The 25498-nt window shown below is 32.1% G+C and overlaps 3 protein-coding genes across 3 annotated transcripts; all 3 read right to left on the minus strand.

Annotated features, from left to right (window-relative positions):
* Nucleotides 1-2584: 2584 nt before the first annotated feature.
* LOC102599056 (non-specific lipid-transfer protein 1-like) lies at nt 2585-2891 on the minus strand (the record flags this gene model as incomplete). The annotated part of the gene is made up of 1 exon (XM_006367843.1): nt 2585-2891. A coding segment is annotated over exon 1 (307 nt), but the record flags the coding sequence as incomplete, so codon positions are not given.
* Nucleotides 2892-13129: 10238 nt separating this feature from the next.
* On the minus strand, nt 13130-13695 carry LOC102598725 (non-specific lipid-transfer protein 1-like). Its single transcript, XM_006367842.2, has one exon. It carries the CDS (start codon nt 13646-13648, stop codon nt 13298-13300), a length of 351 nt encoding a protein of 116 aa, XP_006367904.1. The 5' UTR covers nt 13649-13695; the 3' UTR covers nt 13130-13297.
* A 2572-nt stretch (nt 13696-16267) lies between these two features.
* On the minus strand, nt 16268-16633 carry LOC102599380 (non-specific lipid-transfer protein 1-like). The gene has a single exon (XM_006367844.1). It carries the CDS (start codon nt 16631-16633, stop codon nt 16268-16270), a length of 366 nt encoding a protein of 121 aa, XP_006367906.1.
* Between the last annotated feature and the right edge of the window lie 8865 nt (nt 16634-25498).

Below are 25498 nucleotides of genomic sequence, written 5' to 3' on the forward strand. Positions count from 1 at the left end.
ATTTTTCTTTGCATTATTTCATCTTTTTGAATAAAAAATTCAAGTATGCACCAACTTACATGTTGGGCCCGTGCTGGCACGGGCCATACCAATCTAGTATATAAATATATCCCACTCTCATTAATACAAACATATTCAATCTCACTATGCATCCAAAGTAACATATAAATAAAACAACTAAATTTCACAAAAGAGTGTCTTAATTGACCTTAGAGCAGTCAACATGTGGACTAATCTTGAAAGGAACATTGTTGTCACGCTCGGCCTACATCCTGGGCGGGACTGGCACTCGAAGACCATTGTTGGCCCCAAGCAAACCCTTGGTTTGGTTTACTTAACTCAGCAGAAGACAATATCCATATCTATAATGATCAATGAACTTAACTGAACTGAATAATAACATAACTGAGAATGTTTCAAAGATTAAACATTTAACTTGGCCAAAAGTGGCAACCCAAGTCTTAACATAAGATAAAATGAGAAAACTAAAGAACTAATAATTGATTGTCTATGAAGCCTCTAAAATAATTGAGATGGATGTTGGGACAAACCCCACAACATCCTAGTGAACTAAACTAGAAAGCAAATAAATGAGTCCTTCGAAATGCAAGGAGGCTCACCAACAGACTCTGAATGCTCAAGCTGGATCAACGAGGCGCTGGATGCTGATCCTGGTTACCTGCGTCTGTATCATAATAAGATGCATGCCAACTGGCATCAGTATATTGAATGTACGAGTATGCGAGTTGGATTGCTACCAAACATAGGCTCGAAAGAGATGATGAAAGAAACACTTACCTAGCTCTTCTCAACTCATGGATACTCAACTCAATATAATAAAACAACTGTAAACAATCTTAGTTAATTAAAGATAAAGTGATAACAAACTTAACTTTACTCATTTAGAAAGTAATATAACTTCTGTGGAAGATTCTCTAACCGACAACCATCACTATGAGCCTAAGTGATGGTATAACGTTTTACCTCACGTTGCCAAGGACCGTCCTATACCTTGCCATCGGTATAGAACCTGAACTACTAAGTGGATCCACTAGTCTATGTTGAAAAGCACTAAGGAATCATCTAAAAAGTATGACCATTTTTCTGCCCATGATGGCTACATGGTTTATGAGAGCTTAAGTTAATATGAACTCACACCCCCATATCAGTGCTCAATACTACTCCCAAAATATACTTAGCTCATATGTTTTAAAACAACTTCTTTCTTTGGTCTGAGATAATTACTCAAAACTTAGCTTAAAAGCTCTATTGGAATCGATGTTCCATTTTCTTGCTCAAATGTGAAAACATTTATAAACTCTTTGGGAATACTTAGTTCCCTTATAGCTTTTTGATAAATGAACTCAGCTCTTTACTCTTTGCTTAACTTGAAACTTAAGTCTTAAAACAAAGTTAAAACGTTTGTTAAAGACTTTTGAAAACTTTTAAAAGTTTGCTTTGACTTGCTCTTAATTTTTAGACTCGACTCTTAACCTCTCTTGACTTTGATCCTAACTTTCCTTGAATTGGATTATGGATTCAAGGTTCATGATCTCATGTTTATGAATGATTTTCATGATGTTTAGACGTACCTTAGAGTGTTAGAATCAACTAGAAAATATAGGTACATTGCTAAGGAACGAAAAGGTAGGGAACGAATGGGGAGAACTAGCGTCCCTGGCGCTCTGAGAGGCGCGGGGCGCCAGCCCTCAAACTTCAGAGCCCCTTTTGGGGGGCGCTGGCTGGCGCGACGCCCCACCCCTTCCCCAGGTGTTTAACGATTTTTCTCTCCGTTTTTCAACTCTAAACCCTCTTAACTTCAATTGTTCTTTTCCCAAACACTTATGATCATTTATATTCTCAATATATGATAGATTCAAACCGAAATTACACCCAGAAACACGAATCAAATTGCAAGAACCATCAACAACGCAACCCACAAGAAATTCAAACGAAACTTCAACAATGTTCATCACGAATTCAATTTCTAAACTTTCAAAGAATTTAATTCAGCTGAATTAAATTATGGTTGGCGCGTGGATGAACTGACCCAACGCTATGTGATCTCACATACCTTGTAGGGATTACCCCCGACGAATTCCACAAGCCAAACTTCGACGATCTTGAACGTTCTTGCTTCTGCTTTTCCTTTCTCCTTAGCCCTAGCATGAAATCCCAAATTCTAAAACGGACTAAAATCTGATTTGACCCATATTAAAACTCCTAAAAACGGATTAAAATAATAGGGCAATGAAATGACTAAAATACCCCTTAAAATTCCGGATTGGACATTTCCTTAATCCAAAAGCCCAACTTCCAAAGGGTATAACTCACTCATCCGAACTCGGAATCGCGTAAACTTGGCGGCGTTGGAAAGATCATTCCAAGAGAGTTCCAACCATATCTGGAAATACTCCTAAATCATCTTGAGCTAGGAGTTATGGTCGTTTGAAGTTGACCAAAAACTCACTTTAACTTGCTTAAAATTTTCCAGATTTCCGTATACTTTCCAAAAACGACTATTTCCAGATTTTAAACTTCTTTCTAGTTCTTTCTAGTTGCGAGATGTTACAATTGGTCTTACAAATTCTAGGGAGTGTAGCAGCACGGTTGACTTGAGCTTTGCTAGTGTTTGAACCAGCGCTCTTTAAGCATTTACAAGCGCTTTGGCGGTCATCTCTGGTACGTTCCATGCTGAGGAGATATTTAATCCCACCGCAACATTCTGATGGGACGCTTATTAATCCACCACCTAACACGTAACCAAGACATGGTTCGAGGATACTATACACCATGTTGCACCTGACTGGTGCATCCTTAGCAGCTTTAGATGACGCGGTGGCCGTAGCGATGTAAACGAGAAGCAAATGGAATAGTTGCTTGTTTAACATTGTAGAGATGGCCAGTATAATGTGTGATTTCCTTATCAATGTGTGTGTAGCTATTTATGAACACACGGTATGATAATTGATATTTCAAGTTGGGCCATATTATAAGACATCAAAGGTTTTTGGCCTCATTTCTTTACCCTCCATCCTTTCTCATTCCCCACCTTGTCTGGCTCCCAACTTCCAACTAATAGCAATTATGTTTTTTTTTTTTGTTGATTTTACTGGTAATAGTATTTTTTTTAAACGTAATTTTCAAATATCTGATAGATTATAAGGAAAAACAAAACACAGGAAATTATACAAAACAAATATCAAGTTATTGTTAGCTAGAAATTAAATAGGCATGTCGACAGATAGAAATAAAACAGGCATGTCGACAGAGATAGTTGACTGCTTTAATAACGGTATACCTATTGTTGGAAATACATTAATTATTTATTCATCCTCTATGAATATTTTGAGGTAGAATTTTATTTTTATTCTCTGTTTATAAATGATACCCATCAACAACAGTAACATATTCAATAAAATCTCATAAAATAGGGTTTAGGTAAAGTAGAGTGTATGTTATACTTGTAAGAGTTAGTGTTTCAATTAATTTTGAAACAAATTCATCCGTTAAAAGTTTTGAAATAACAAAATACATGAATGTGAGTTGTAACATTCATTTTTGTTTTAATTCTACGTTATAGATGTTTTGCAAGACACTTTTAAAATTCTACGTTATGAATTTTTTGAAAGATAAGTCTTATTTTCAATTCATGAACCTATAATAAATACTATTTAATTAAAAGTTTTTTTCTTGCAAAACTTTTGTCCTATAAATTGAGTTTCTTTTGGTTGAAACGATAAGCACTCAAAAAAACTACTTTCCCTTGAAAAACACTTGTGAAACATTAATCAAAAGGTGAAATCACCAATTCAAAAATAGAAGAGCAACATTCTTGAATGCTACTTGTTTTGTGGCTTAGTTGAATCCTGAAGATAGAATTGTTATTTATTCTTCCGATTACTCGTGGGAGAGACTCCAACTATCTTCAAGAAACGTATTAACGTGCCTCTAAGCCAAGCAAGTTTTGTTTTGGATTCCTTATATTTTTATCATTCTTGTTCAGTTGTTCTAACAATTTGAAGATAGTTGTCTCTATGGCATCCACTTCAAGAACAAACAATGTTTCAAATTTGTCCAATCCTAATTTTGAAATATTTGATGGCAAAAACTTTCCTAGATGGGCGTGGAAAGATGGAATTCTTTTTAAGACAATTAAAGTTGGCATATGTTTTTGAGAAACCTTGTCCTGACGCTCTTGGTTCTGAGGTACCAACGGACCAGGCTACTCTGATCAAAGAACAAACTGCCAAATGGCAAGATGATGATTACTTATGCAAGAATTATATTTTTGGAGGAATGTCCAATAAATATTATGATCAATATTATATTAAGTGCAAATTTGCTAAATGAGATTTGGGATACTCTTAAATCTATCCATTTAGCAGAAAAGGCTAGTTCAAATTAATTTCTTGTTTCAAATTATATGGAGTTTAAAATGGTGGATGATAAGTCAATCACTGAACAAGTAAAAGAATTTCAACTTATAGCTAATAAAATTGCTATATCTAGAATTACTCTTGATGAAAAATTTCATGTTGGTACTATTGTCTCAAAACTTACTCCATCTTGGAAGAAGTACAGAAGCAAACTCTTGCACAAGAAGGAAGATTTGACTCTTGAACAATTATTGCAGCACTTGCAAATTGAACAAGAGACACGATATCGTGACAAAAACAAAGAGCCCATCATGAAAGCTCATGTTGTTGAAGAAAAATCGATCAAGAAGGAACCTGCCAATAATAATTTTTTGAAGGCAAATTGGTCATAAAATTTTTGAAGGAACCTAAATCGAATGAATGTTATCATTGTCATAAAATTGGTCACTATGCACGTGATTGTAGAATTCTTAAAGCTGAAAAGAAGAAAGAAAAGGCAAATAACAATACAAAAAATGAATTGATGGCAATGGTCACAGAAGCATTTGTAGCGGGAGATCAAGTGGAATGGTGGATAGACACTGGTGCAACTCGTCATATATCAGGTAATCGAAATTCTTTCACGACCTATGAGTTAGTGGGGGGCGATAAAGTTTTGCATATGGGAAACTCATCCTCTGCTAAGGTTGTGGGAAAAGGAACTGTTGAACTGGAATTCACTTCCGGAAAGATGGTCACATTGATAGACGTATTGCATGTTCCTGATATTCGAAAGAACTTGGTGTCAGGTACGCTTCTTTTGAAACATGGTTTTAAAATGATTTTTGAGGCAGATAAATTTATTTTGTCTAAACAAGGCATGTTTGTTGGAAACAGTGGAGGATCCAGAAATTTACAGCTATGGGTGCTCACTATTTTTAACTTATATCAACCAAAGAGCATAATTGCGAGCTAAAATTCATCAACATAGGCGTTATTTTTTTTAATTCAATGCAATAGACAATCAGAATATTTGGATTGGTTCAAGAAAAAAAGGAGGAGAAACAATATACCTTCACAAACAATTGTAGTTACCAAAAAGGCAAACCAACGAGAAGGAAGACTTTTTAGCTTTTGAATTGGAGAACTGAAATAAAGGCGCTAGAACAAATTATTTTTTTTCTTCCTTTTATTTTTCCTAATTAGACGGATGAGAAAGAAAAAGTTAATAGACATGGAAGATCATGACCATTTATATTTTTTGGAGATTAATTACATAATAGACATGAGCATGACCGATTCAAGATTTTAAGATCGTGGTTACTTTTTAAGCTATCAATCATAAAATATAAATGTATAAATTTAACACTTGTCATAAGAAAGATAATTATATTTATATAAGATAGTGAAAAAAATCAACAAGAAAAATTAGATTGAAAAAAGAATTTTGTTTTAGAAAAATTAGAAATAGAACAATTCGTGAAAAGGGAATAAAGAAAAGGTAGAAAGAAAAGAGCTGATTTTAAAAAAATAAGAATGCCACTACAGGGAATCGAACCTGGGCATTTAAGCAGTATAAGACCTTGGGAACCAATTTACAACCACCGCACCAACTAATAGATTTGTTTATTGGGTGCTCGCCTTTTATATTATACGATACTGCCTTAATTTTGATATAAGTATATATAGTTCGATACGAGCTTAATGGGTGCTCGAGCACCCGGGCGGCCCCATGTGGGTCCGCCCCTGGTTGGAAAAGGTTATGTTACAAATGTCATGTTCAAACTCAATATTGAAAATGAAAATATTTTTGCTTATGTTGTGGAGTCTTTAGATTTATGGCAAGAACGCCTTGGTCATGTGAATTTTAGATCCATTCAACTTATGGTGAAAAATGAATTAATTAAAGACTGTGGAAAGGATCATATTGCTAAGTGTATTACTTGTAGTAAATGTAAAATAACAAATTTAAAGAAACTTGTTAAGTCTGTTGAAAGGATATCCACACTTTTGGAGTTAATCCACACTGATATTTGTGAGATGGATTATTTATCACGTCATGAAAAGAGATATTTTATCACTTTCATTGACGATTAATCAAGGTATACATATGTATTTCCAAAAGATGAGGCATTTGAGACTTTTAAAACATATAAAGCAGAAGTTGAAAATAAATTGAGTTTGAAGATTAAATCAATTAGATCTGACAGAGGTGGAGAATATTTAAAATCAGATTTTATTGATTTTTGTGAAAAAGAAGGCATTGAGAAACAATTGACTTTGTCTTATGCACCACAAGTCCACAACAAAATGGTGTAGCAGAAAGAAAAAATAGAACTTTCATTGAAATGGCTAACTCTATGCTTTATGGATATGGTATCACTGAAAAATTGTGGACTGAAGCCTTATTTTCTGCATGTCATATTTTGAATCGAATTCCTTCCAAGAAACATGATTCATCTCCTTATGAACTTTGAAAGAATCGAAAGCCAAATATAAATTATTTTAAAGTATGAGGTTGTTTGGCTCATGTTAGATTACCAGATCAACATTTGACTAAGATTGGATATAGAGGAGTAGATTGTGTATTTATTGGTTATTCACAAACCAGTAAAGCTTATAGATTTTTGAATCATGAGACCCCAAGCCCTCACACAATTATTGAATCGTTGCATGCTAACTTTTTTGAGCATATATTTCCTAAGAAAAAAGAATCTTTGGAACAAGATACAAGTTCTTCTATATCTCCTCTTAAAAGGAAAATAGTTGAGCCTTTGGAAGAAAGTCAACCAAGACGTAGTGCAAGATCAGCCAAACCAAGAGACTTTGGACCTAATTTTCAAGTCTATTTAGTTGAAAAGGATCCTGAAAGTTATGCTGAAGCAATGCCTTCACATGATGCTCCTTTCTGGCATGAAGCTATTGATGATGAAATGCACTCTATTATGTTAAATAATGCATGGATTTTATCAGACCTCCCTCCTAGATGTAAGTCTATTGGTTGTAGATGGATCTTTAGAAAGAAATTGAAATATGATGGTACCTTAGCTAAGTACAAAGCTCGTTTGGTAGCCAAAGGTTTTACTCAATTGAAAGATATTGATTATTTTGATACCTTTGCACCTGTAGCTTAGCTCGAATGACTTCTATTCGACTTTTGATTGCTTTAGCCGCAATTCATAGTCTGGTAATTCATCAAATGGATGTGAAGACTACATTTTTGAATGGAGATCTAAATGAAGAAGTTTATATGAAACAACCAGAAGAATTTGTCGTTCCTGGTCAAGAACACTAAGTTTGTAAGCTTCTTAAATCTCTTTATAGATTAAAACAAGCTCCAAAACAATGGAATGAGAAATTTAGAAGAGTGATGATTTCTAATGGCTACTCAATCAATGGTGGTGATATTTTCATATTTAGCAAATTTCAAGAAAAAATATGGTGTTATAATATGTCTCTATGTTGATCTTTGGAACTGATATTGAAAGAGTCAAAGAAACAAAATCGTTTCTAGCTTCTCAATTTGAAATGAAAGATCTTGGAAAAGCTGATGTAATTTTGGGCATCAAAATCATGAGATCAACGAATGGCTTGACTCTTACTCAATCAAGTTATATTGAGAAAGTTCTAAAAAGGTTTGGTGACTTTGATGACCAACCTGCTCCTACACCATTTGATCCTAGCATCAAACTAATGAGGATCTCTAGTGATGTTCTCGATTAGCTGATATATTCTCAGATTGTTGGGAGTCTTATGTATGTCATGCATTGTACCAGGCCGAATATTGGTTACACAGTAGGAACTTTGAGCAAGTTTACTAGTAATCCTGGAGTTGAACATTGGAATGCCTTAATTCGTGCTTTAAGAAACCTGAAGGGTACAATTAATGTTGGCCTACATTATTCTACATTTCAGTTGTTCTTGAAGGCTATAGCGATGCTACTTGGAATTCTGATCCGAATGACTCTAAATCTATTACTATTTGGATTTTCACTTTAGCTGGAGCAGCGATCTCTTGGAAATCAAAGAAGCAGACATGTATTACTCACTCAACCATGGAGTCAGAATTTATAGCTACGTCTTCTGCTGGAGAAGAAGCTGATTGGCTGCGATCTATGCTAATATATATTCCTTTGTGGAGTAAGCCAATACCACCTTTAACTATCTATTGTGATAATCAAGCTGCTATATTTCGGGCTTCAAGTGATTGTTACAATGGCAAGTCGAGACAAGTTCATCTTAAACACAATCATGTGAGAAGATTATTGGAGGAAGGTGTGATATCGCTTCAATATGTGAAGTTCCAGGTTTAATTTAGCGGATCCTTTGTCTAAAGGGTTAGGCAAAGAGTTAGTGGTGGAAACTTGTAATTGGGGATGGGAATAAAGCCTGTTGTAAATTAATTGTACTTTATGGTAACCCTACCTAATGATGTAATTCTTGGGTTCAAAGGGAAAAACAAGTAAAATTACAATTGTGAAGCACATCAATAAAATTTCCATTTTCAAAATAAAATGAAATAAGCAGATGTGCATGATTGAGATTTTTTTTTCTCTTAATAAATTTATAAGACCGATCTCGGTTGGAGTTAGTAAGAAAACTCTTGATAAAATTTTTCGATATTCCTACTAAAGAGAAGGATGAGATTATATTCTCTTAATAAGTCTATAAATCGATTTCGATTGGAGTGTGTAGGAATACTTTTGATAGATTTACCAATACTTTGTTGTAAAGGAGGATGGGATTAATTTCTCTTAATGAAGTTCATAGACTATTTGGTCGGAGTGTGAAAAGTTACTCTTGATGAATTCACCGCACTAAGTGCAAAGTGGAGGCCACTTCAATAAGATTTTAACAGGAAAATCTTAAAGCACTTGGCTAAAGGATTCAGGACACATGACCGTAAGGTGTCAAAGGATTTCGATTTTCATCGGAACATAGTGATATGCGTGGAGTATTTTTCTATTTCATTCAATGAACCACTTAGTTCAAGATTCGTTCACTAAGTAGTCAATGATTTAGAAAGCCTTCACTAGCTAATGGTTCAAGTCCAAAAGGCATCATTATTAATGCATGTTGCTAGATTAATGTCTCAAAATATTTTTTGAATTTTTCAAAGATAAAAAATTTCTTGAAACAAGTGGGGAATTGTAAGAGTTAGTGTTTCAATTAATTTTGAAACAATTCATCCGTTAAAAATTTTGAATACAAATACATGAATGTGAGTTGTAACATTCATTTTTGTTTTAATTCTACATTATAGATGTTTTGCAAGACACTTTTAAAATTCTACGTTATGAATTTTTTGAAAGATAAGTTTTATTTTCAATTCATGAACCTATAATAAATACTATTTAATAAAAAGTCTTTTTCTTGCAAAAAATTTGTCCTATAAATTGAGTTTCTTTTGGTTGAAAAGATAAGCAGTCAAAAAAACTACTTGCCCTTGAAAAACACTTGTGAGACATTAATCAAAAGGTGAAATCACCAATTCAAGAATAGAAGAGCAACATTCTTGAATGCTACTTGTTTTGTAGCTTAGTTGAATTCCGAAAATAGAGTTGTTATTTATTCTTCCGATTGCTCGTGGGAGAGACTCCAACTATCTTCAAGAAACGTATTAACGTGCCTCTAAGCCAAACAAGTTTTTGTTTTGGATTTCTTATATTTTTACCATTCTTGTTCAGTTGTTCTAACAATACGCAGATCTTAATTACCACTACTTTGTATGGATAGAGAAACTGTTTTCAAAAGACCTTCGGCTTAAGCACGTACATCAGACTCAAGTAAAAGTAGAAAAAACAATAGAAGAAAAAATAGCGATTAAATAAGAAAAATAGTGTAAAATCTAAAAAAGAAGAAGCAATAATAACATCATGATTATCCAAATACACTAAACATATGACAAAAACTAGAGAGAACGACTAAACCTTAATAAGACAAGATAAAACTCAATTTATACTAATCTTTTACTCTAATACACAAACTAATACGCAAATTGATGGGAGCGGCTTTGCTCCATCTGCTCCAATAAGTGTAAATGCATTGGTAATATATGTTAGGCTGGGATTCTTTCCATTTAATGCTCAACAGTCAACACTATTTCAGTCTGCAATTAACCAACCAAAATTATTATTAGTTTTGTCGTCTTCTTTTATGGAGTATTAAATTAAATAATAATTTTTATTTTCTTATTGTTTCGATTTATATGTTTTAGTTCAATTTTGAGTCAAATAAGTTTTTTTTTTTATTTATAAAGATTTTTTCATATGTTGGTTTGTTAGCATTTTAATATTAATATTTTGTAATTAATTTGCTTAGTTTTGGGGTCAAAATATTGCATTTCCATTTGATGTCAATCTACTGTTGGTGAGAGGTTTTTCTTTTGCTGTTGTAACATTTATGTTGGTGCAGCATTACTCCTAGAGTTGGTGCATATATGTTACCAGTACCTTTCTGGCAGCTTCTCTTTAGCCGTTGGTGACCATCATTTCTTCTCTATTCGATTTCCATTATTTCCCTCGTTATAAAAGTTTGTCAAAAGAGAGTTTTTATTAATTAGTTGAAGGGAGGTGTTCTTTTTGTGGACCTTTTGGATTCAACTTTTGTCCAAAATTTGTTGAGTATGAAAATATTTTATTTTCAATTGTAATCTGTAATTTGTAATTTTTCTCCAAATAGAACCTCAGACCAACACCTTATATATGTCACAATATTGTCAACATTATAATGTTTATGTGGTAAAACAATTAAAAAAATTGTCATTAAATTAAATGTAACCAAAAGAGAATCTCAGTCTTTCATATTTACGAAGACACGTGTTATTCATCTATTAATGTATTGACACATACTGGAGCAATTAATAATGGAGCAAGTGTTAGACGGGTTTGAATTGACTTAAAAGTTGGTCAAACATATTTTTAAGTCAGTTTTGAACTTCTGAAAGTGTTTGATAAATATAAAAAATAACTTAAAATAAGTAAAAAAATGACTTAAAATATGTTAAGAAATATTTGGCAAGATAAAAAATGACTTAAATTAAGTCAAAAACCAAAAATAGGTATCCCCTACTTTTTCTTTTTTGACTTAAAAGTCATTTCAATTTGACTTTTTATTTTTGACTTAAAAACTATTTTTTTTACACAAATCTAATTAAACGGGTTCTCAGTCTGTTGGAGGGCTTTATGAATAGAGTTTGTTTCTACTTTTATAAGAGAGTTATTTTTTTCTTCTTCTCATTTTTAAGAAACTTATTTTTTTTAGAGAAAATATTTAAACTATCGAACATGAAAAATTTGGAAAACTAAAATGTTTTCCTTGATACCGAACACATCCTAAAAATATGTCTTTTTAATCCTTTTTTTAGTTAACTAAGATTAAGATAATTGGTCAAGTGTATGCATTCAATACAAATACATATTTACCATACTTCTCACACACATAAAAATAATAATCTAATACTTCAATTTTTCATTTTTAGCTCTTTATCTTTTCAGTTTCTTCGAGATATTTTTGTTATTTTGATTTTCTATTTGGTGTTCGATATCCTCATTAAAGTTTAATTGTATTTGAATTTGCACCGTGTAGGGCTCCATTTGGAATGACACCCTCTACCAAAAAAAATTTCATCCAAGGCTCAAACTCGAGACTTTTAGTTAAGGGAGGAGCTATCCCATTCACTATACTGCATCCTTTCATGGTCAATTATTCAGAGATCGAGTCTCTTAGTTTTCCTATTTCACTCTAAATTTCTATAAAATAAAATTTGAGAGATTCTGCAGCTTCATATTGAGTATACATTAAATTATCGAGAAGCACTATATTTGCTCATGTCATTTCATAAAAGAAATTATATTTGTCATTCGTGATATTTTTAAATATATTTATATTTATTATCCAACTTTCAGATTATATTTACCCCAAATCAGTTAAATTCCATGCCCGTGAATCTCAATAATTGGCGAAATAAGTAAAATCCAATTAATAGAGAAAAACAATGATAGAAAATAGAAATTAACAAAAAGATCCACTTGGCGCAAAAGAACCAGCTTCTGGCGGATTAAAAAATAAAGGAATAGTAAAAGGTATTAGCAGAGGCGGAGCTAAGTGGAGGCTTGTGTGTTTGCACGGACCCAATAACTTTTCTGTAGATTTTGTATTTGTATTAAAAAATTAATTTAATATATATGTATATTAACTTGTGAATTCCAACAAAATTGATTGACAACTCAATGATAAGAAAAGGGTGGTGAAAATGTTTTCCACTAGTGTTCGGATTCGAACTCCACTATATCAACTAAAGTTTCTTTTAAAAAAAAAAAAGAAGCATGTTTTGCAACATTTTTTCTTCTTGTCGTAAAATTTAGAACCCTAAGCTTCTAATCTTGGTTGCGCCTCAAGGCATCAGTATTAACTCTTTTCAACCATCAATGAAGAGTAATATTTGCAACGCACCTAATCATTGTTAATTGACATACTTGGTGGAGATGCGGTGGTAACCACCCACAAACACCACTGAAACATCCATCTCCTCCACCATATAACAACCGAGAAAACAGAGCAAAAAAATCAGTAGCATCGACACCTTCAATCCACGATTTAAGGTTAGTGGATTGGGTTATATCGGATGGGCAAGTTAACACTTTGTTTAAATGGTCGTTACGTATTGTTACAAAGTATCATACTGTATTATGTTGTATTGTTACGTAAATGCTTTTAAATAAGTGATCAGATTTAATTGAAAGTTGGATAAATATAACAAACAAAAAAAAGGGGGAAGAAATTATTTATTCGAATGCCAATTTGACTAATTGCTAAAATAACAAAGCATACAAAATGTGATATTATTCGAGTTTATTTAATAGTGTCCTGGAAATAAAGGGACATAAATATCCCACTCACTAAAATAACAGGTAAATAAATTCATAGAAAATGTCTCCTTATGTGATCTTTGAGCAATCAACATTTGGACTAATCTGGTAAGGAATATGAGCGTTACATATTCCAGGGAGTTGAGAAGCACGGCCAATTTGAACTCCATTAGCACTTGAAGCAAGGCTCTTTATGCATTTGCAAGCGCTCTGGCGGTCGGCTGTGGTACCTGCAGCAACGAGGAGAGATTTAAGTCCACTGCAACATGCTGAAGGCACGGTTGGTCCACCATTTAGCACAAAACCAAGACATGGTTCGAGGTTAGAATACACCGTGTTGCACGAGACAGCTGCATCCGTGGCCGTGGCGGCCAACGCGATGCAGATGAGAAGCAAAGGAAATAGTTGCTTGATTGACATTGTGGAAATGGAACTTGTGATTGTGTGATTTTTGTTATGAATGTATATAGCTATTTATAAACCCAAAAAATGTATGGTATAATTGATTAGTTATGTTTGCCCATATCAAGACACCAGATGTTTTTGGCCTCATATCATACGGTAATTGATTAGTTATGTTAGCCCATATCAATAAATATCGATCAATCATGTAGTTAAATATTTATTGCAGACACATTAAATAAGGTAGTTGGTAGTTTTGTACTAGAATGTTCAATTTTATAAAAAAGGAAAAGTAATACTCCCTCCGTCCCATTTTATATGCTATTCCTTTTTATAAATAGTTGGTCCATAATATTTGTCATTTCATAAAATCAATGCATAAATTAGCATATTGTTCATTTTTTACCCTTGTGAGTTTTTTTAGCATTGAAAACATACATTTGACCAACATAGAAAAGTTAAGTAAATGATTCATGTTCATTGGTTAAATTAATTAATCAAAATAAATTAATTCATATTCCTTGATTGAAAACTTGAGTTCCAAAAAATTAAATAAGGGTAGAAGGGTAAAGTTACATCATTTCTTAATGCGAGTGAAAAGTAAAAATGTGACATATAAAATGGGACGGAGGGAGTATTAGAAGACACGGTAAATATGTCCAGGAAGCTATAGTAAACACTTCAAAATTCTCAAATTTACAGCATTATCACAAATCATAATTCATAATTGTAGTTCCCCTAAACATAACCCAAGAGTTAATTCTTATCATACGAAAAAGGTCAATTTAGGTTTCTCTCTTCTGATTATAAATGAAAATTATATGATCACTTATGGAAAGAAGTGATTATTTATTCTTTAAGCCTTAAGGATATACCTATTCTTGAAAATATGTTAATTATTTTTTTATTCTCTGTAAGCTTTTTTTTTGGGTAAAAGTTATTTATACAAGGGGTTTACATTTAATCTAAGACGTATTTTATCTTTTATAAAATCATAATTAGTGATATGTATATTTGCAATAAATTTTAAAGTGATTAAAAATAAAGGATAAATCACAATCACAAATAAAATATGAAGAAGCATATAATTTTATTGTCAAAATAATATTAGTACAATTATGTTCTTTCCTTGATTATTTTCTCTAATTTTATCCATGATTCAAGGATTGTTAGTAACATATTTTCGAACGTAGGATGATTTAGACCTCCTTGAAAATGATTTGATCTCCATGTAAAGAAGATTTAGTGGATCTTCTTGAAGTATTTGATTTTCAAGAAGAGTCTAGCTATGACTATATCTTGATCTCGTTACAAACATCCCAAGAGTTTATGAAATATTCAATATGCTTCTTTAAGGGAATATGTACCCTTTATATAGACTTGAGTTAGAGTCAGGATAGAGTAGTCTCCAAGAACCCTAAATGATATTGAAATTATATATATCTTGATGAATCCCACAAAATTTCATTGTCTACGAATATCCCTACTTCAAGGCTATTTGGAGTGTAGATTAGATGAAAGTCAAATATGAGACTTGAATTACCCACAAATAGAGCTTTCATCTTTGTGGTTTTTTGACTTAAGATTTGCAAATATGATTTGTGGAGATGAGATGAAGGATCCACTAGCCATGTCAGATTTGTAGACGATAAAATTTGTGTAGAGAAAATAATAATCAAGACGGAAAAATATAGCAATAATCATAATATTTGATTTCAAATATAATGAGTGTTGATTACAATCTTTAGGATATTCCTCTGATTCTTCCAACAACAATATAAATTATGATAAACTTGAATTTGATTTGATTCAAGGGTGGAATAGCTCGGTGTTCATGAATTTTTGTCTTGAACTTGACTAGACTTATTTGCTACGAACACTTGGATATTTGTCACAAATAATTAATTTAAATTCCGCACTACGAACTATTATCTCATCTCGAACGTCTTCTAATCTTGACTTACATAGAGAAAATTAACGACCTTTCTTCATGAGCTCTCTTGCTTCTTGTTATCAATATCCGACCCTTTTTTTGAATTAGGAAGACAATTTTCATAGTTATAGAATGAAAGAGTTGTGGTGCGGACAAACTCCTTTTGGCCAATTAGATTGAAGTTGACATGACGATATTTGATTGGTCAAAATATATCACTTGTATGTATTACGTGACATATTTAGATTTGAAGTTTGATTTTGACTAGGCATGTTATGTCATTTTGATATGAGTTATTATCCTATTGGCTCTTTTATTTGACTTGCATGACACGTCATCATTTGACGTCACACATTTGGACCCATAGAAAGATGACATCTTGAACTTAACAACACGAGTTCATTATTCATGACCCAAATCAATGAAACTAGTCCAATAAAATTGAACTGAACATAAACAAGCAAATTAGATTAACCTACTTATTTAATTATTCGGACTAATATATCTTGAGTACTTGTTTTATTTAAACGTAACAACGCTTACAAAAAAAGTGAAACTATGTGAGCTTATATTTTATATATATATATAAACACACACACACCAATAGCTTTTTGGAAACTACACAAACACAAACATATTCAATCTCATTATGAATTGAAAGATTACGAGGTAATTTAAACAATTAAAATTCAGAAGAAAGTGTCTTATTTGACCTTAGAGCAGTCAAAATCAGGCCTAATCTTGAAAAAGGCATTGACCTTACATATTCCAGTGAGTTTAGAAGCACGGTTGATTCGAGTATCTGTAGCGTTTGAACGAACGTTCTTAAGGCATCTGCAAAAACGCTGGCGGTCAGCTGTGGTACGTGCAGCTCTGTGGAGAGATTTAATCCCACTGCAGCATTCTGATGGGACGCTTAATCCACCACCTAATACGTAGCCAAGACATGGTTCGAGGCTACTATACACAGTGCTGCACGTCACGACAGTTGCATCCTCAGCAGCTATAGATGCTGCTGTAGCCACCGCGATGCAAATGAGAAGCAAAGGAAATACTTGCTTGTTTAGCATATTGTGAAGATGGCCAGCGAGATATGTACGATTAATTTCCTTATCAATGTTATATATATATGAACCTAAGGTATGGATGTCAAACATGTGAAGCACAAAAGTCTATTCATTCTGTCCATTAATATCTATTGCTCGATACAGGAGGATAATTGTCCTAAAAGTAACATGCATTCTCATGTTGCTAAAGTGCAAAGTAGTACTCTTTCCAGAGAGAGATATCTTACCTATCACATAGGTGCACAAAAATTCCTCACAATGACATAATGACCTCTTTCTTGGTTTTTCCAACTACTTTTGTATGTTTCCCCTTATTTGGGAGAGACGGGTGTTTACAAAGGTGACCCTTGGTGCCTCCGAACCTTGGACTATTCTTGTTATTGGGCAACTAAGTTTAAGACATGTGTTGGAAAGATAAATAATGTTAGATTCATCTAGTTAACCCTATTAATTAGTTGCACACACAAGGCGGAGTAAGAAAGAAAGACAAGACACATCCTATCACGTCCTCACAGAATCATGATTATAGAAATGACCGGTAACATAATAATAATTGAGATTCTACTACTAACGTGTGCTCCATAAGTCACAAAAATAATTTCTCTTTGACAAGAACTGAAGGCATGGCAAATGGCTATACATAAACAAGATAAAAAAAATAAATAGAAAATCATTGAAAATTTCTAATTTATCTTATTCAAAAAATATTTCATTTTAGTTATCTTGCAAATGCAGTAATTTCTTTCAAAATGGCAAATGACAGAACAATAATTAGATTTCACTCGTTAACTACAATAAACAATTTAAACTTTTGTTGGAAGTTGGAACAAAAAAGGATAGAATAGTTACAAACTTAACTTTTGCCTAGTAGGAAGACAAATAGAATCAAAATTATAGTTGCTTCAATTTCCATTTCTCCGCTTCTCCACAGCTCTCTAAGTTCAATGGCGGACTCAGGATTCTCACGAAGGGGTGTCAATGGTTGTAATAAGACCTATAAGGCTTGAACACACAACCTTAGAAATTTTTGCAACTCTTTAACCACTAGACTAAACCTCACTTGTGTCAAAAGGTGTTAATACTCTTATATATATTTATTGAGCCAAAATTTGACTTCTATATACAATGTGATTTTCTAGCGAAGGGGCAAGGGTGGGTCCACCCTGTCTAAGTTCATGAGCTGACAGATTTGATTAAGATACAAAAATACAAATAGATAAGTATTAGAGCCCATCCACCATCTAGTTTAAGATACAAAAATACATGTATTGCATGCGTCATATGTGAATCTTGTGTCACATGTGCATTTCGTGCGTCACATGTGTATCTCGTGTCACATAAAATATATATTGCTAAAATTTGTGTGTGAGGTATTAAATAAAATTATTCTGCATATATTTCATATCACCAATATACACACCCTAATATCCTTTGCATTCAAAATATGAAAACAAACTAATTGAATCCAATTGTCATATCCTTCGGATTCCACTAGAGAGAAATTAGCATATTCTGAAGATAAATCACATACTAATTAACTTGAAATATATAACAAGAGAAAAAAAATATGATAAAAGTAGTTCATTATTCAAAAATATTTATTTATTTTGTATAATCTTCCAAAACTCACACTTAATAGTATCATGTTATTTGACATGCAGGCAGATATGGTTCATTTTGTCTTTTGCATATCACACAATGGCTCAGGTTCGTGCTATTAGTTGGGCAGCGTCAACAATGCCGGTGTAGGACTTCAACTTTCTGATCGGCCTTTTTACAGCTTTGTTTGTCGTAGTTGTCTTAACCATTAATTTCGTGATTGTGTGTCATGTGACGGATCAAGTGGTACAAAAATGTGACAAAAAGTTATGAGTAATGAAAACGTAGAGAAGGTTTTAATTAAAAAATGGACAATAGATTTTTTTAACAAATAACCTAAAAGATTTTTTACAAGTAACTTGAATTTTTCAATTAGCCAAATAATTTAGTTTGTCGGTCAACTGTGTATTAGCGTATCAAACTCCTTACCCAAACTTTGATTTATTAAAGGTTTTAATTCAAAAATGTTTCTTTTAAAAATAAGATTTTCGTAACTCTTCTAAAATCAGTTTCAGAATTAATTAGTCCAAGTTATACGACGTTTTTAACGATTTCAAAAATGGGTTGTGGTTTTGCTTTTACAGGAAGAAGTATATACATTAGAAAGATAAGTAAGTGAAAGATAGGTGAATGCTAATGTTGTCAATTGAGATTGTTTCCTGCAAGCTGACAGAGAAAGGTCAAGAATTTGCTCTTTAAGTGAACTTCTGATACTGAAATCGTCAAAACTGAAATAAAAAGTAAAAGTAATATTATAAGTCGAAATTTCATCCTTAACTATTTATTAATCCATGATCTATGTATCTCAACCAACATATAGAGAGACTAACTTTTCGAAAGAAAATAGGAAAAAAGAAGGCGAAATAGTCTATGGATCATTGTTTCTGTATAAGTTTGTATTTTAGACCCTTTTACTTAACTAGTTGTTGAATCCTGAAACTCAGCATTTAAACCCCCTTGCTTTGCGTGAACTTCAAATGCTCTATAAAAATGACACATTATTATCGAGTTTTTGGCTAAAAATATCTCTCAAATATACTCTAAATTTAAACAACATCCCTCTACTACCATAGTGACCAAAAAGCATCCCTTAACTATCCTAAAAATGGTCAGATTCACCCTTTCATATTTTTTCTTGATAGAAACTAAAGGTTAAACTCATTTCCTTTTATGTAAATGAAGCTAGAATTAACTATGGATAAACATGTGGCGTTTTTCACATATTAAAGTTACAATTCTTCTCATGTCAATATGATGAAAAATACATAGTAAAATATTTATAAAAAGTTCACATAATTTGAATCTTAAGAAGTGAAAAGCGTCACATAAATTGGAACATAAAGAGTATTTTTTTTTATGTAATATCTAAATATGTTACTTTTATATTTTTAAAAATACAGCCCCTAGTATTTATCAAATTTACACAAAAAATAAAATAAAAATAGACTACCTTCACACTTCAAATTTCCTCATTTGTCTAGGAAAGAAAGAGAAACTTATACATTTTTTTCTTACAATATTCTGTTGCGTATCTGATCAGTAATTATATAGGGCGAAAAATAATTTACTCAAAATATTTTACTCACTTTTTACGAGAACATCATGACTGTTACTGTGAAGTTGAGGATGAAAACCTATCTTCCTAGCTCATTCAGTTTGGTTAGGATTGTCTATTACTAATTATAAGCTAAGAGAAGAATGTGAGCAAACAAAATGGGGGATTTCTGGATTGATCAATCGTTAGTTTTTTAACAAAAACTAATTGAAGGATGAATCTTGCCATTTTTAAGATAATTGAGGGATGTTTTTCGTTCATTGTGATAGTGCAAGGATGTGGTTTAAACATAGAGTATAGTTAAGGGATGTTTTTGGCCAAAAACTCCATCATCATCCACCAACTTTTAAAATTTACATCATCATCCACCAACTTTTAAATTTTACATCATCATCCACCAGCTTTTAAAATTTTCACTTACTTTTAAAAATTAAAAAAAAATCATTTTTTTCTTATTTTTCTGCCATTCCTCCCTCATTCTCCCTTGACCACCTCTCTCTCTACATTTTTTATATTAGAAATACCACCACAACTTTCTATCCTTACCAATACCATTACCACCACTTCCTTAAATAACTAAAAATCACCATCCTTCTCTGCGTTTTCATTATTCATAACTTTTTGTAACATTAATTTTTGTACCACTTGGTCCATCACTTGACACACCATCACGAAAATGGCTAAGACAACTACGACAAACAAAGTTGTTAAAAGGCCGATCAGTAAGTTGAAGCCCCACTCCGGCATTATTGGCGCTGCCCAACTTACTGTAGCACGAACCTGAGCCATGTGTGATGTGCAAAGGACAAAATGAACCATATCTGCTTGCATGTCAAATAACATTATATTATTAAGTGTGAAAGTTTTGCAATATTATACTAAATAAATAAATATTTTTGAATTATGAAGTACTTTTATCATTTTTTTCTCTTGTTAAATATTTCAAGTTAATTAGTATGTGATTTATCTTCAAAATATGCTAATTTCTCTCTAGTGGAATTCGAAGGATATGACAATTGAATTCAATTAGTTTGTTTTCATGTTTTAATACAAAGGATATTAAAGCGTGGATATAATATATATATTTTAAAAAATATATTTTTTATTGTCATAAGATGCACGTGTGACACACGAGATACACGTGCGACGCACGGAATGCACATGTGATGCACAAGATTCACATATGACGCATGCAATACGTGTATTTTGTATCTTAAACTAGATGGTGGACGGGCACTATACTTATCTATTTGTAATTTGTATCTTAACCAAATATGTCAGCTCATGAACTTAGACAGGGGCGGATCCACCCTTGGCTAATGGGTGTCAGGCGACACCTCTTCACTGGAAAATCATATTGTATATAGAGGTCAAATTTCAGTTCAATAAATCTATATAAGAATATTAACATCTCTTGACACAATCGAAAGGTTTATTCTAGTGGTTAAGAAGTTGCAAAATTTTCTAAGGTTGTGTGTTCAAGCACTATAGGTCTCATGATTCTTTTTATTTTCTTATTACAACCATTGACATCCACCACTCAACTACCAGTCATATTGACTAACACCACTAACGACATACGTTCACTGGGGATTGTCCATCAGCCATTACCAGCTACTCAAAATGTTCACAAATCAATCGATCAATTTTATTTCCATCCAATATATATATCCCTTGGGGGCTCCCAAAAGGAAAACAAAAGAAAAATGGTACAAAATAAAATTGAGTCACTTTCTGAGATAAGAATTGTTAGTTAAGGAATCGTATAATAAATAACTAATGAAAATGCTTGGCAGCAAGACTTTTGGGAAAAGAAAAAATTGTGATGTAGATTTTTTTGTCAATTTTTCTCCTTTCTTTGAAGAAAATTTTGATATCCTCCTATAAGAAAGAGAGAAACGTCAAAAGCAAAGGGTTTGGTCAATGGGGGTGACATTCACAGCTAGAAATACATGTATTTTCCACCGATAAATTTGATGAGAAACATGTTCATCAAATTAAAATTATTTTCAATATTAATGATTACAGATCGAACATATTCAATTTTTATAATACGATGATTGATTATTCACGACCTGATTTACTTATGGTCTTTTTATTTTGGATCAATATTAACAATATTGCTCATCTAACAGTAAATTCATTTTCTTTCAAATTTAGAGCTAAAACATAATCAAATTGTAATGAGGAAAATCTTTACTTGAGGTTATTATTCATTTGTGTACTTATTATTTTATTTTCTAATTATTTCTTCAATTAAGAAAATGAAATAAGACATTTCGATATACCTCCTTAGGAAATTCCATTAATTTTTAGTAGTGATTATAGTGAGTTGTGCTTGACTATTATTACTTTTTCTTTTGTATGGAGTACTCTCTTGAAAAAAAGATTTGTCACATTAATATTTTGGTTCTCTTTTTATTCTCATTATTTACCGTGTGTTGTTGTTGGTCCTATAGAAAATGATCAAAACGGTCCTTGGTGTATAGGAGTTGAATTATTTTGGTCTGTCATATATATCATCTTATCAAAATAGTCATAAAAATAATAATCATTTTAGTCTTTAACCTTAAAATTAACCATAAAGTAAAAAGTGTAGTTAAATTTAACGGTGGATCCCTCAATATTGACACCTAGCAGACCTCTTCTTCTTCAATCTTCTCCTTTTCACCATTTGAGATCATTCTCCAACTTCAATCTTCTCTCTTTCACCATTAGAGATCATTCTCCAACTTCAATCCACCCACCTGCGATATTCTTACAAGAAAAATTATACACATTACACCTATTTCTTATCTCCATCTACCTCTACAAAACTTCATACATACAAAAAATAAAAATAAAATATGAGACCACTGACATAAATACAAACTAAATAAACTAACTAAAACACTTCATTAATTCCTCTTTAAGATTGCCATAATTCTTTTCAAGCTTTAATTATATATATTCTCTTGTTGAAGCTCTATACGAAAAGAATATAGCTTTGTTGTTTTTCTCTTTTTGAAATTAATAATTTTTTCATGATTTTTTTTAATTCTACTTTTCAGATACAAGGTAAAAATTGAACAGGACAGACATAGAAAATGAAATTTTAAGGATGTTCTTTGGAAATTTAAAAAGATTTTAATTAGTGAGTCAAAGGGAATTTTGATAATGGTAAAAAGATTGGCTTCTTCTTCTTCTTTTATCAGCGAAGTAGAATTGGGTGAAGACATAAGATTTGGGGAGAAAGGTTTGCCATGTATTAATAATGGTGGATCCACCGTTAAATCTAACCACACTTTTTACTTTTATGGTTAGTTTTAGGGCTAAGGAATAAAACAATTTTTTTTTTATATAAATCAAGGACTATTTTGATAAGGTGATATATGAATTAAGGACCAAAATAATTCAATCCTTATATATCAAAGACCATTTTGATCATTTTCTCGTTCTTTATTTCTATTACTCCCTTTGTCATATAAATGAAATTGAAAAAATGCAAAATAAAATAAAAATTAATATTATTGAGGTAAATTGTAAACCTTACCGGATACAATATTCAATTGGTTATTCCATCGATCTTTATAGGAGTAAGGGAGCACGATGAGATAGAAGACGTCTAATTATGTAATTGACTCGTTTCGTAGAATCTCACAAAATTTCATTGTCTACAAATATTCCTACTTTAAAGCTTATCAGAGTGTAGACTTGAATCTTGATGAAACTCTCAGACAAAGACTTGAAAGTACCCATAAAAATTAATGGAGCTTCCATCTTTACGATTTTTTGACTTCATATCTGCATATATGATTTGTGGAGAAGAGATGAAGAGTAACGTTGGTCCCACTAGACGTACAAGACTTTATAGACCATAAAATTTACGTCAGGAAAATAACAATCAAGATAGAAAAATACTGCAACAGTCATAGTATTTTATTTCAAATATAATGAGTGTTACAATCTCTATGATATTTCTCTGATCATTCTTCCAATAATAATATATATAACCTATGATAAACTTGAATTTGATTTGATTGAAGGCTGAAATAGCTTGGTCTTGAATCTATGTCTTGAATTTGATTAGACTTATTCGCTATGACCGCTTGGATGTTTTTCATAAATAATGAATTTAGATTCCATGTTACGAACTATAATCTTCATCTTGAATGTTCTTCCAATCTTGACTTATATATAGAAAATTAGCGGCTTTTGATTCACGAGCTCTCTTTTGCTTCTTGTTATCAACTTTCGATTCCTTTTTCAATTATGAAAACTCATATTTATTGTTGTATATGAAAGAATTGTGGCGAGGATAAACTCCTTTTGGCCAATCAGATTAGAGTTGACATGATGACATTTGATTGTGATTGAAATATGTCACTTGTATACGTGGCATTTTTATTTGGCTTTTGATTTTGACTGGACATGATGTGTTATTTTAATTTGACGAAACATGTCACGTCATTTGACATGTGTTCTATATTTGGGCCTCTAGGAAGACAACTCTTGGGTTTAACAACATATATAGACTCATTATTCGTAACATAAATCAATGGAGTACGCCAATAAAATTGGACCGAACTTTAATAAGCAATCCCATTAGAATAATTCACTTATTTATTTAGACAAATATATCTAAATTATTTTATTCATTTAAATTGAGAAAAGTATTAAAAACACTCCTAAACTTGGCGCGGATTATTGATTTTGTTTGCAACAAATTTTGAATTAAGTGACAGAAAATAAATTACAATCATAAAAAAAATATGAAGAAACATAACTTTATTCATAAATATGCGGGTACAATTCTGTTCCTCCCTTGATTCTACTCTCTTAAGATTTATCCATGATTCGAGAGCCGTTAGTGGCGTATTTCTCGAACTATGATGATTTAGATTTGACCTTTATATGAGTATTCTATGACTTTTGTTGAATATTCGAGATCCTGATCTCTAAAAATACCCAAGAGTTTATGAGATATTTTGAGATGTCTTTTAAGGGAATTTAGTACCCTTTATATATGCATAAACTAGGGTTTATGATTGAGTAGCCTCCAAGAATTCTAATTGAAACTGAACACATCTTCTAGAGTCTCAATTCGAATTAAACACGTCTTGTAGAGTCCCACAAAATTTCAATTGAGTATTCTATGACTTTTGTTGAATATTCGAGATCCTGATCTCTAAAAATACCCAAGAGTTTATGAGATATTTTGAGATGTCTTTTAAGGGAATTTAGTACCCTTTATATATGCATAAACTAGGGTTTATGATTGAGTAGCCTCCAAGAATTCTAATTGAAACTGAACACATCTTCTAGAATCTCAATTCGAGTTGAACACGTCTTGTAGAGTCTGCAAAATTTCAATGTCTACAAGTTTCATTCTCGAACTATTGATAGGCTTAGAAACACCCCTATATTTGACAAACTAAGCTACAATACACCCCTCCCATGCCACATGGCACAACAAGTGATTACACTCTTTTTAAGTGTGGGAAAAGTTACAAACACGCCACATCAGACTTCTTTTTTAAAAAAAATAAAATTCCTTCAATTTTTTATTTCCTACGGCCACAATACTTTCTTCTTCCTATTAAACTTCTCCTCCATTAAACTGACCTCAAAACAAGATTCAAAAAAATTTCCACACTTTTTTAATTGCTTAGTTTCATATGCTATAATATTCTTTCTCCTCCTATTATATTCATGACTTTTTTTTGTCGATGTGG

Source organism: Solanum tuberosum, unplaced genomic scaffold (assembly GCF_000226075.1).
Source record: "Solanum tuberosum cultivar DM 1-3 516 R44 unplaced genomic scaffold, SolTub_3.0 contig00003, whole genome shotgun sequence".
NCBI lineage: Eukaryota > Viridiplantae > Streptophyta > Magnoliopsida > Solanales > Solanaceae > Solanum > Solanum tuberosum.

What these genes read in the sequence shown, in the direction of transcription:
- LOC102598725 (XM_006367842.2), bottom strand. Translation starts at nt 13,648, where the DNA reads ATGTCAATCAAGCAACTATTTCCTTTGCTTCTCATCTGCATCGCGTTG.
- LOC102599380 (XM_006367844.1), bottom strand. Translation starts at nt 16,633, where the DNA reads ATGCTAAACAAGCAAGTATTTCCTTTGCTTCTCATTTGCATCGCGGTG.